The following is a 14,027-nucleotide window of genomic DNA, read 5'->3' on the forward strand; positions in this document are numbered from 1 at the left end:
AGGAATTACATTCTTTGTACACGTTGTAAGATGTGCCTGTGTGCTGTATCTAAGGGAAACGGAAGATGTATTGGAATGGGGAGAAGCCAGTTGACAATCTGCTACAACAGGTAATGAGGAGGTGAATGTTAAACAATTACTGAAGAATGCTTCTAAACAAGCTTGTGAGGGGGGGTGATGTAGAGGTGTGGAAAAACATGGTTATATTTAAATATGTTCTAGTCTTAAGATATTGTATAACTGCTAGGTAACGGCATTTTTATAGCTGCACTTTGAGTGAATGCTCCACCCGCTGCATTTTAGAGCAAGATACAGGCCTGTGCCGACATTCAACATCAATAGACGTGTTGTGGAGTAGTTTGCCCTAAGCAGGTGCAGGGTAGGTGAAGCTCTATTGAAGCAGCCTCACTGAAACAATGAGAATTGGGGAAATGCCCAAGTTATTCCCAGGAATTATAGCCTCATATAATTTTCCAGTGAGGCATGTTACTCCCAATTCTTATCCAGAAAACACCACGTTCCAAAAATTCTGGATAAAGATCACATAACTGATTCCAAAAATATTTTTGCAAGTACTTATATTGCCTATACCTGTGCATCCACATGCTGAATGTTAAGACTGTGCTTATAATCTAATAGATGTCATGCTCCTTGTCCACTAGCTTGGGCTTGTAGGCTTAGCTCTGCTGAACTGACATTTTAATTAATGAAAAAACACAGATTAGCGTTTCTTACCATCTAATGTCTCTGAAGTGCTCACATTGTCCTCCGGGGTTTGCCCAAGATGAGAGAATACAGGATCCATCAGTGAATCTACATCATCATTGTTAGTGCAAAACTGAACAATGTATCTCATTTTTACTTGATTTACATCATACACCACATATTCATCATCCTGAAAATATAGAAACATATCAAATTGTTGCAGTCCAGCAGATTTCACAAGCAAGTTGCAATATAACACATTTACAAATGCTTCAACGTACAAATACACAGCAGATGATATTATAAATTTAGGAAACATGCAGGCACTACTGGAGGCCAATGAAAGAGTTTATTCAAAGATCATTTTACAAGTAAACCAAAAGTGGAACAACTTGGAAGTAATGAAGGGCAGGTGGATTCAGGAGGTCTTCTATTTTATTCTCCATAAAAGAGGAATTATGAACGCTTACAGCTCTCCTTAATCTCAGTGATTACATGAGAACCTCTATGTGTCACGAACTTACCCGTCCTGGCTCCATCACACCAATGTGTCACCGATTCACTCTCCTTTCCCTGTGTGATTCCTCTGAGCCCTAGTGTACCGAACCTCTGCCTGTCTGACCATTCTCTGCCTGATAGCCCTTCCTCTCTTATATACTACTGGTGGCTAATCAGATGGAGCCAGGCCTTAGCTCTAATATCGCCACGGGAGGTGATTAATTAATTTATTGGCCCCCGCCCGCCCTAGCAACCTGCCCTGGTGCTGGGATGTGGCGATTTGACAGGAGCGTCCTGGTCGCCTAGGCAACGGCCAGGACCCACAGGCTGGAAGTGACTTCTCGGATGTCAGAGAAGCAGCCGGGATATATATATATATATATATATATATATATATATATATATATATATATATATATATATATTATATCACTCCCAAAGATTTCAAGCTGAATGGCGCTTCAAAGTGTAAATACAATGTAAAAGTATAAAATCAAATAGTTTATACTTAGTGTATGAGATGGCAGCTCCCAATAACATTCAACATCTGTCTGCAGATGTCAGCCTAATACACAAAAACAAAAAGAAACGGGGCGCCAAACATAGTGCATTAAATGTATGACATAATAAGTGAATTCCACATAAAGATTAGTCCCGTACCAAAGATCCAGATAAAAACAGCTTTATTCAGTGCTGATAGGTCCTCTCTGGACACCTTCTGAGTTGAATCACTGGACCATAGATATAGTGTAGACTCCTCACAATAGAAACTCCAGAGTGACTGGAACTCAAAACATATCACAATAGTGTAACACCCTCACAAATTGAAGTATGATAAAAATATATATTTAATAAAGGCAACAAGCCTAGATGCTGCAACTTTAGTAAAATGTTGCTCGTACATAAAATCAAGTAAAAAACAGCTTATCTGTCCTGTCCACGTGTGAGATGTAAATCTAGCAGGGCAAATTCTGGCCAGTATGTCCACACTATCACGAGTCCAGAGACAGTCAGTAATCCACGTCCCAACGCGTTTCGTCTACTTAAAGACTTTCTCAAGGGATAATCCCTTGAGAAAGTCTTTAAGTAGACGAAACGCGTTGGAAGGTGGATTGCTGACTGTCTCTGGACTCGTGATAGTGTAGACATACTGGCCAGAATTTGCCCTGCTAGATTTACATCTCACACGTGGACAGGACAGATAAGCTGTTTTTTACTTGATTTTATGTACGAGCAACATTTTACTAAAGTTGCAGCATCTAGGCTTGTTGCCTTTATTAAATATATCTTTTTATCATACTTCAATTTGTGAGGGTGTTACACTATTGTGATATGTTTTGAGTTCCAGTCACTCTGGAGTTTCTATTGTGAGGAGTCTACACTATATCTATGGTCCAGTGATTCAACTCAGAAGGTGTCCAGAGAGGACCTATCAGCACTGAATAAAGCTGTTTTTATCTGGATCTTTGGTACGGGACTAATCTTTATGTGGAATTCACTTATTATGTCATACATTTAATGCACTATGTTTGGCGCCCCGTTTCTTTTTGTTTTTGTTTTATATATTTATATATATATATATACATACATACACACACAGTAGATTTCTATCTATCTTCCTATTTATTTTGTGACAAAGATAAGGATTAGAGTTTAATGCCACGTATATTTCACCTAGGTTCCTAACCTATGTGCTTAAAAAGCTCAGGAAAATGTGAATTGTGTAAGCTGATGATGGGATATAGGCCAGTTGAAAAGCCAGCAAGGGGTCCTGGAGTTGTGGATGGAGAGTGAGGACGGGCTCCGTTCATTAGGCCCATTAACCGCGTTGCACTTCAGTGGTGCTGGTAAAAGGCTGCAAAGCAGCTCAGTCAGTCTCTCACTGCCTGGGGACAGAGGCTGCAGAGTCTCTGTGAGAGAAAGCCAGATAGCTGCCTGTAAGTTACTGTGCTGAAACTTCTTTTTGTTTTGTCTTAGTTTGTTAGTCAGGAGTGACCAGTGTTTAGTTGGAGCCTGACAGCACAGTGTTTATTTTGGAGGGATTTTTTTTTCATTTTCTTACTGCATAAAACTGGCTGAGGCCAGTTGCATGAAATCTTTGGACTTGTGTGAAATCTCTCGGCTGCTATAAACATAATCTACCTCATGAGATTGTAATGGGCCCCCCTACCTGGTATATATATTGCATTTGGAGAAGCCATTATTTATATGTAAAGTCTGCAACATGTTAACAATGAATACAAATCGCATATTAGTGATCAATTTCTTTAATGTTACTTACCGTAAAGTCAGAATTATTGGAGCCTTCACTTCGGACACCATGTATACTGTGGAAGCCACTGGGTGGTTCAGTGATTGTGTAATCCCTCTTATAGAAATGTTTGGTTTTACCAAGAGCCACATCACAAACCACCAAGAGCCGTCCTCCATTCAATGTACTGGGATCTGCGTATTTTACACTTGTGCTGCATGAAAACAAGGAATATAGCAAAATATGAACAAAAGTCAGGTTAGCAAAGACTGAAGCTTACAAACCAGATTGCAAAGAAATAGTAAGTCTTATCCCAAAATGTATTTTAACTACATAACAAGCAAGAAAAATAAAACTACTAGTATTGAACTATTTAATGATAAAGTCAGAGGAGAAATAATTGTAGAGGATAAAGAGAAAGCTGATCTTTGAAACAGTTATTTTTATCTGTATTCACTAAGGGGAATAATATACCAGGAAATAAGTTGTGTAGTAATAGACTATACACACCATTAATCTTTCCTAGTATAACACAGGAAAAGGTGCACTTACATCTAAATAAGATTAAGGGGTATATTTACTAAACCGCGGGTTTGAAAAAGTGGAGATGTTGCCTATAGCAACCAATCAGATTGTAGTTAATATTTATTTAGTACATTCTACAAAATGACAGCTAGTATCTGATTGGTCGCTATAGGCAACATCTCCACTTTTTTAAACCCGCAGTTTAGTAAATATACCCCTAAGACTGCTAAACACTGGACTCAGATTGCATGCACCCTCATGTGCTAAAAGAAATAAGTTTAGTAATTGATGGACCCCTATTTATTATATTTATGTACTCGCTCATAACTAGGTCAGAGCCACAAGACTGGCAGATGTGGATGCAATCTATAAAAATGGAACAAAACTGGTATCAGGAAATTATAGACCTGTCGGTCAGTCTAACTTCTATCATGGATAAATGATTTGAAGCTATGCTGAGGGACGAGATTCTAAAATATATTGTAGAATTGAAGAGTGGTTTGACAACACAGTGTCAGCTTGTTTTCATGAAGGACTGGTCATGCCTAATAAATATGATTTGTTTTTATGAGTTTCAATCTGGATCTTGGAAGTGAAATATGATATATTTGGATCAATATATTGGAAATAAAGAGAAACATGGGTAAAGAACTGGTTATAAGATAATAGACAAATGGTAGTTATAAATGGAACATATTCAGACTGGACTAAGCTTCTTAGTCGTGTACCACAGGGCGCAGTATTGGACCGTTCCCTTCTCAGTCTTTAAGTAAGACATACTGATAAAGAGTGCATAAATAATCTTATTTATGTTTCATTTTATAACCTATAACAGAGATGCAGCCACAATTGAATTGAAAGGTGACTGTGCACATGAAAATCCTCCCCCCACCTGGGACTATGAGTTATAAACAGGCTTGAACATTTGGTCTGTAATTAGCATATGAAAGCCTATAGCAAGCTTGTAGACTCCGCCCACAAGAGGGGGCCTACACTGTACACAGAGAATTAATCTCACTATATACCTGGTGCTGGAACAGAGGGAGCAGACGGCCTGCTGCTCCTAGGTGAGCAGGCCTTAGGCCCTGACTAGTATGGAGTGTGCATGGCATGAAAGGTGAGTGTGAGCATGTTATAATGTGTTGTTGAATGGAGGACATGAGTAAGTGATATGAAAGTTTGAATTGATTGGATTGATATGGACAGAGTTATATGGACAGAGTTACATAAATGCATGCTTGATTGGGATAAATGAAAGCATTTGTGTTTATACATAGTTAATGCTGTGCTGTGACTTGTGGAGTGCTGTACTATACATAGTCTGGATCCTGGTTGGGATAAATGATAGCATTTGTGTTTGAATTTGGATCGATTTGTTAGGCTTTGGGAATGGAGACGTTTGTGATATGTGTAAAATATCATGTGTTAAAATTGGCCAGTGGACATTGTGCGTTTACTGCTGAATATAGAGCTATTTGTGGTGGATTGGCTAAATACTGCTTGTAATGAGTAATGGGTCTGTACTGAGTTCACATTGTTTAGTAACTGTAATTGTTTAGTAGGCCTTGTGGGCCTACAAGCATGGCAAGTCAGCCATTTTGGATGGTGACTACATTGCATAGAAAGTGATGGATTAGGAAGTGATCAGATTGTGGTTAAGTGATCAGATTGTTAGATATGCATAGAAAGTGCAGGTTATGTTGGTTTATGCATAGAAAGTGTAGTAGTTTGAACTGGTTGAAACCATGTGCTTGAAAATGGCCGCTAGACTTTAAGTGAGGTATGTTTGTGGTCTGTATGGATTCTCCCCCCCCCCTTCACTACACAATGCACACACACACACACACACACACACACACACACCTTTAGACAATAGTTAGTCAAAATACACACAATTACATATATATCTATATTACAGGCAATAAGTATGATATATATTGCACTAAATCTATATTGTGTGTACAATATTGTTACGCTGTTTATTGTTCTATAATATAATACAACACACTTTAAACAAATCCTATATCTTGTCGTGATTATTCTTGAAACTTGTCGATATAAAGAAATATAAAAATGATATTTCATGGGTTAATTCAGAAATACCCTTTGCGAGGAGTTGTTAACGGTATTAAATGGTCATACATATATTTGCCAGTATATTAAGGAGATTGTAACCCAAAAAGGAGAAAAGGAATATACTTTTACACATACCTATTTGCTATTGACACAAAGTAGGGTTATTAACAAATTGCATGATCGTGATTTACTACAAAAGATTTAGCCAAAATGGTAAAATGGGCCTGAATTGGCAGATGAAATGTAATGTAGATACATGTAGGGTTAAGCACCTAGGTTGTAGGAATAACAATACTACTTACACATTAAATGCAATATAAATTTCTGAAAACAGATGGAACACGACTTAGGCATACTACTTGTCAGAAATAAGACACGATCCAGGCAACAGCAACAAAGAGAAATAACATCCTGGGATGCATAAAAAGGAGGATAAATGCACATGATGGAAACAAAGCACAAGTCTCCTAACTCCCATGCCCCTCCAAGCTTCTCGAGAGAATTGCCTACACTCGCCTCACACACTTTCTTACAGCAAACAACCTATTGGATCCTCTTCAGTCAGGCTTTCGCTCTCAACACTCCACAGAGACTGTGCTGACCAAGGCTGTCAATGATTTGATCACAGCAAAAAATAATAGCCATTACTCTCTTCTAATTCTTCTGGATCTCTCTGCTGCATTTGACACTGTTGACCACTCTCTCCTCATACAAACACTACAATCCCTAGGTCTTGAAGGCACTGTCCTATCCTGGTTCTCATCCTACCTATCCAATCTCTTCTACAGTGTTAATTTCTCTGGATCCACCTCTGCTCCGCTTCCTTTATCAGTTGGAGTTCCACAAGGCTCAGTCCTAGGTCCTCTGCTATTCTCTATCTACACCACTTCTCTTGGAAAACTAATAAGCTCCTTTGGATTTCAGTATCATCTCTATGCGGATGATACACAAATTTATCTATCCTCTCCTGATCTTTCACCATCTGTGTTGTCTCGCGTTACTGACTGTCTTTCTGCCATTTCAACTTGGATGTCTTCTCGCCAACTCAAACTCAATCTTTCAAAAACTGAATTAATAATATTCCCACCCAAAAACAGTAGCTTCCGGCCTGACATTTCTATTGACAACATGACCATAAATCCCACCCCGCAAGCTCGTTGCCTAGGTGTAATCCTTGATTCACAACTGTCGTGTATTCCCCACATCAACTCTATATCTAAATCATGTTACATACACCTAAAGAACATTTCCAGAATACGCACATATCTGACACAAGACACCGCAAAAACATTAATTCATGCACTCATCATCTCCCGCATCGACTATTGCAATTCCCTCCTTACTGGCCTTCCCAAAGTCAGACTTGAACCCCTACAATCTATTTTGCACTCAGCGGCTAGATTGATTTTCCTTACTAACCGTTATTCCTCTGCTGAGCCACTCTGTCAGTCTCTACATTGGCTGCCTGTATATCAACGAATCCAATATAAAATTCTTCTACTAACATACAAGGCCATCAACAAAATTGCACCGACATACATTTCCTCACTTGTCTCGAAATATCTCCCTACTCGACACCTCCGTTCTGCACAAGATCTACGTCTCTCCTCCACTCTCATCACAAGCTCGCAGGATTTTTTCCGGGCTGCGCCCACTTTGTGGAATTCCTTCCCACGCACAATAAGACTTTCCTCTAGTCTTCAAACCTTCAAGCGTTCACTGAAAACCCACCTCTTCAGACAAGGTTATGATATTCCTCAACCACCATCTTAATTTCCCTAGATTACTCTATTACCATCCTCTACACTGCTAACGCAAGACAACAACCCTCTGACCAACATTGCAACACACACAGCCCACTCAATACTTTTACCTTTTACCTTTGCGTTCTAGCTGGTCCATTGTGCAATATGATGTAGTACATGCCCTTGTGTCTCTACTCCCATTGTCCTATAGATTGTAAGCTTGCGAGCAGGGTTCTCTTACCTCTCTGTCTGTCTGTATTACCCAGTATTGTCTTATCAATGTTTGTTCCCAATTGTAAAGCGCTATGGAATTTGCTGGCGCGATATAAATAAATGTTGATAGTGATGATGATGAAGTCATTAGGCAGATAACATCTTGAATATGGCATATAGTTTGGGGAAACCTTTCACCATAGGGAGAACTCGAGAGGGTACAGAGGCAGGTAACCTCATTAACAAAGGGAATTAAAGTGTTAAATTGTAAAGCGGTTAAAAAAAAACTATGTTTATGCTTTAGAGGTGACCTCATTTTTCTGTGTCCTACTTCCTCCTATTAGGCTTTTTAGAAGGATTCTTCATATTTTGAGGAAGCTCTTCTAGCCATCAAGGGGATGGATTATCTAATATGGACTGTGTGCCAGGTATTGACATCCAAGACATATAAGTTGCGGACGTTTCAGAAACTTCCCTATTTAAATGGAAGGCACAAAGAGCCATTTCCTTATCTTCTCCTTCCCAGCTAAATAACTTGCTTGGGAGGCATAAACTGCACTGGACTGTAAGTTACATGAGAATATAGTTAAATGGGAAACGCCTCCCAGGGTTGATGGCTCAGTGGTGAGTCTGTCCAAGACAACAACTATTATTATTCTCAATACAGCAAATATTAATGATGGTGCCGACTGTAAAGATGAAGGTATCATAAAGTCCATCTTCGTGGCTTCAAGTGACCCAATGTAGCCTCTGCATGGGTTAATAAATCTGTGCAGAGGTGGTATGAACAGCTTTCAGAGGGTTTGATTACTGACAGTCCAGGTGTGAATTGCTGCATTTGCTGCAGATTCAAGCAGATACAGAATACTTGGGTGATGCGGCTCTAAATGCCAGTAGGTGGTCCACCTACTCTTCTGGGACAAGTGACAAAAGTGCACTATAGATGCCTGGATGAGAGGGAATGTAGCTGTTGTATACATTGTAGATCTTCCAAGAGATTCTTCACCATGGGTCTTCCTGTAGATAAACATCATACTCTGAGCAAAGTCATTCAATCTCAATATTCTTCAAGGGTGGTTGTTTTGGTTCTGGATCACCAAAAGGGCATGTACTCAAAACTTCATAGTTCAAAAACCCAACATTTTGTATCTAAACACCTTAAACCTCAGCTTTGGGTGGACAAATGCAGGATGTAGTCCCTGAGATTATTAAAAAAAACAGCAAGGAACAGGACAAGTTTATGTCTTCAGAAATCAAGGACACGTATCTATCTACATGTTCCAATCTAGGAGGGACATCATTGTCTTCTCAGGATTTCAGTCCAGTCCCATTATTACACAGTACAAAGGTCATGGAGGCTCTGCTACGGTCCAGGGGAGTGAAGGTATGCCTCTTGGTCTTGAGTTTTGTGCTGGTCAAGTTTGCTCAGCTTCATACAACAGCATTCCATATAGAACTCTACTTAAAATAAAATAAATCTCACTTCTGCCTATTCAGTCAGGTAACGCGCCTTTCCTCAAAAGTGCTTCATTCACTCCTTTGGTGGTTGCAGAGAACGAACCTAAGCAAGGGTCACCAGTTCTCAAAACATTCAGGCCATCATGGCAGTCTTCAACCCAAGGGCAGAGAACTTGGTGGCAGACATTCTGGAATAGTCTCTTCACCCAGATGTCTTTCACTAGATTGTGGACAGGTGGTTCAACCAGACATCAGTATGATGATGTCTCTGTTGAACCACACGATGGAGCTACTTTGTTCAAGAGCAAGAGACCAAAAATCCTGTCGGAATAGACACCTTGTCAGTACCCTGGCAGTTCCATCTAGTTTACCTGTTCCCCCCAGTAGAAAAGCTTCCACGGGTCTTAAAGAAAGTGAAGATAGAGGTGGTTCCAGATTGGCCATGAAGCTCCAGATTTACCAAGTCAAGGGCACCAAGGTTAACAGCGGATAGCTTTAAAGGTGTGGCTGCTGAAGCCATTGTTATTAGAGCTAAGGGTTTGTCTGACAGTATGGGGCAAACCATGCTTAGGACAGAGAAAAGAGTTTCTGACAAGAATGTTTCTCATATTCTTACAGGATGGGCTGGTTGCTGGGTTGAGCCTTAGTGCATTGAAAAATGAGGTGTCAGCTCTCTCTGTCTGCTTTCAAAGAAAATTTGCTTATTGCTGCACGTTAATTTTGCAGGATGTACTGCATATGCAATCTCCTTACGCTTATTTATTATCAGAGAACAAATTATTTATCTCATGGATTAGCCACATCACCTTTATTAAAATGAATATCCTGCCAAGGCTTCTACATTTATTTCAAGCATTACCTATAAATACCCTCTTCAAGACCGAAGACCTTTGCTGTCCTCCAGTAATGGTAACAGAGTTTGAACTGAGAGGAATGTTAATTAAACATCCTATAATGTTCAGTGTTAGCAGGTGGTTTTGGTGTCCCAAATATTAGAAATATTTCTATGATGCACAGTTAGCAAAGTGCCTATTATGTCACTATACTCCATCATCATCAACTTCAGCTATTCTGTGGCTCCCCCACCCTCGCTGGCTTCCAGAAGCTCATCCCACCCAATAATCATTATATCCCTCTCAATCTAGTCACGGTGTAATAGTCTTTACAACCTAGCTCCTCCTCATCTCCACTTATACCTCTTTGGCAGAACTTTGATTTGCCCCTGGCCTTGCTACTCATGCATACCTACCCTTGATGAAGGCCAAAGTCAGATTCTTCAATGATCTGCCCAAAATAGGAATATTTCCAACCTTCACAAATCTCAAAGAGACCCCCTCATACCTCTAAGTGTGTATTACCAAGTCTTATTGTATTACTAGGTTTATTCCCATTGTAAAGAGCTATGGAATATGCTGGCACTATATAAATAAATATTATTATTATTGTTATTAATAATAATAATAAAATCCTCTGTTTACCATTCAATGCAAATTACTAATACAAACCAAAAACGATTACATGAGTTCAATTGGGATAAAGACTTTACTGATGTAAAAAAATATGCATACAAGCCCCTATACTGCTAGTGCCTAGTACCAGTCAGATTGAATAAAATATTTCTAAGTGTTTGCCCTGGTTACCAAGAACCAGGCTCACTTCTCCACATCTATTCCTATTTTATATAAATTTTGGTTGGATGTCTGAAACCTTATTGTAAGCATGACAGCTACAGACGTTCTGTTTCAACCAAAAAATATTTTACTTCCATTACACATTATCGACCTGCCTAACACTTAAATAAACGTATTAGACTCACAGTCAGTGTAACCATTGTTTGAGAGCCACCTCTAGGGAAAATCAAAATCCACAGACCATAGCAGCCTGAGGGAAAGTTTGGTTCATACACATGATGGAGCTTATCTACTATATAAATGCCTAGTGGCGTGTGTGAAAAAAAAAAAACCAAGCTGCAGCGCCACCTGCTGGGCAGAGTTATACACTGACCTATATATTTCTTGAAGGAGAAGTGACAGTTGGGAGTGGTTGGTGGTTGCCGGGGGTGACAGTGGGGAGTTTTTAACACCTTAAGTAGCTTGATGAAGGATGTGGCGATGAAGATGAAGGATGAGGTGATGGAGAAAAATGATGAGGTGGTGACATGTGGACAAAACCACGTTAAAAAAGGGCGCTTGCATCGGGAAGTAACGCTCTTCCCCTGAGGAGGCCTGGGCTAGGCCCAAATGCATGACAAGAACCTTTTTAACACCTTAAGTAGCTTGATTTGACTAGAATGCATGAGTATCATGCACGGGTTAACTTGTATGTTATATTGGAATATATATTAAAGTCCAATGTACCTTGGATTTTGCGAACAGTTTGATGTCATTATTAATGGGACATTACATCTTACGATCGGTGTAAGACACTATGTATGTGGATACGGGAGAGGTTTATCATAGAAGTCTATTAGAAAGAGGAATTAGCGGATAAGTAGTATTAAAGGATTGTATACAATTCCTATACACCCACTATTATCAATAAATTGGAAAGAATTTATCATGAGATAATGAGACATTTTGGTGTACAAATTTACTATATATGTATACAATATAAAAGAGCGACACGAACGCACTGAATAAATTTGATACTTTATTGATACAACACAACTGCTAATTAAGGATACCATTCCATTCACAAATTTCGCAAGCTGGCCCCACCTTGGGGTTAATAAGAGTATTTTAACTTACAAATTTTCTTTCTATATACACATTCTTTATCTATATTTTACCGCTATGGACTAGGGTTTATGCTAAATTGTTTGGGATAGTTATATCTTATAATCAATACATCTTAATGGAATAATTAATAAAGGTACAGACCAGGAATTATTTAATAATCATTATTGTCTCTTTAGGACTACAGTGCCTTCTTATATTTCCAATTCAAATCTTTCCTTTCTTTAATGTTTACAAGTTGGAAGAGCACCCCGTCACCTATATTAATAATATTAATGATATTAAAGGGATGAGGAAAGTCCTGACCTTGTGCAGACTTTTCTTGCTTTGTTTACATAGGCCTTATAGATGTTATCATACTAAGCTTGAAATTTGGATATTATTTCAGGTGTTGTAGAGAATCTAGTTCCTGTGGTTGGGTCCTTTATAAGCAATATATGATGTCTTTTCCTCTGTGGTTTAGTGATGCAAGCCAAGGTTTTACTCGACTTTTTCACCCTTCTGTAAAATCTATTTCTAGCAAAAATCAACTAGTTTGGGCAATTGCTAACATAAAGCTTTCAAGAAGATGTACTCACATGAGGGTGTATCATAGTGAAGTCAAATAGGGAACGGAGTCTGGTTTCTTGCTGGGAGCTACTCTATCTGTATATGTCTACTGATCTGTAGGGCTCTTTCCCTGCACCCTTTGTATGTTCGATCTGAGCTGAACACAGCTTAACCTGCACTGCACATAAGACATGTTGCATCCATGTCTGTCCAATACTTGTGTGTATTATCAGCACTTATTTCACAGAGTCAATAAACACTACTTTTATTGCCAGCTAACTTGCGATGACCAAGCTTGAATGCAGTCGCACATTGGGTACAACCACAAAATCAGACAACACAATTACTTTATGTGAACTGCAAAAAAATGACAATGATACAAACCAAAAAAAAACAAACAAACAAACCTTAAAGAGTTGCTGAAATAAATGCCGCTTCCAAGGTTTCCAATATCAGTCCTCTCCCAACCAAATTCGTCTACAATAATTTTTGGCAACATTAATCCACTGCAGAGAGAACACAAGAGAGTACATATAAAAACGTGTTCAAATATAGTGACACCAGTAATAAACAGAGAGCAGCTTCTGAGTGTCCCAACGTGATGTCCATCTACACACAACTATTACCACCAGTTTAAGAAGTCTTCATGAAGTAGGTTAGGATCCTATCAAGACCAGAGCCATAACCATGTGACAGTCATATAGTATTAGCTCAAGTACCACATAACAGATAAAAATACTCAACATTACTATTAAGGACTCATCCCACACTCTGCCACACTTAATGTACCACAGAATACAAATGTACAGTCTCACCGTGACAGGATCCCAACAAAGTTGCATGGTGAAGAGGCATGAAGCAAGGACTGGACGTTGCCAAGATCACTCTTAAAATTAGTGGATTCACTTAATCTCCCGATCCGGAACACGCGCAAGATTTTAAACTCGTCCTTTCTGTATAAAGAAGAAACATATAACCGGTCATTATGTGATTATTGCGCAATGTACATCAGCCCATTGGTGGACCTCATCCAGCCTTATGTCCATAGTACTTTTTACAATATGGTCCCCCTGCTAGTGTTTTCCGAAGACACAACTTGAGTATGGTATATTCACACAGTATATGCTGTAAGTTAATAACTAGATGGTGATGTCTTTCCACCAGCTTTACAACCCTGCCATAAGTTAACCTAATTCACGTACAGTGTGAACATTAATAATCTATTCCTAAAATGTGATCTGCTGTTTCTCTGTATTTTTATTTATTTTTATT

General features: G+C 39.0%; 1 protein-coding gene across 4 annotated transcripts in view; it reads right to left on the bottom strand.

Moving 5' to 3' along the window:
• Positions 1-14,027, bottom strand: part of LOC142140899 (protein mono-ADP-ribosyltransferase PARP4-like) — a 219,748-nt gene that overhangs the window by 168,630 nt on the left and 37,091 nt on the right. For all 4 annotated transcript variants that reach the window (XM_075198874.1, XM_075198875.1, XM_075198873.1 and 1 more), the window contains exons 11-14: positions 13,571-13,708; positions 13,163-13,261; positions 3,485-3,668; positions 736-895 (exon numbers count right to left, since the gene is read on the bottom strand). In XM_075198874.1, coding sequence (XP_075054975.1) covers positions 736-895; positions 3,485-3,668; positions 13,163-13,261; positions 13,571-13,708 — 581 coding nt within the window. The remainder of the gene's footprint in view (positions 1-735; positions 896-3,484; positions 3,669-13,162; positions 13,262-13,570; positions 13,709-14,027) is intronic.

This window comes from Mixophyes fleayi, chromosome 2 (assembly GCF_038048845.1).
Source record: "Mixophyes fleayi isolate aMixFle1 chromosome 2, aMixFle1.hap1, whole genome shotgun sequence".
NCBI lineage: Eukaryota > Metazoa > Chordata > Amphibia > Anura > Limnodynastidae > Mixophyes > Mixophyes fleayi.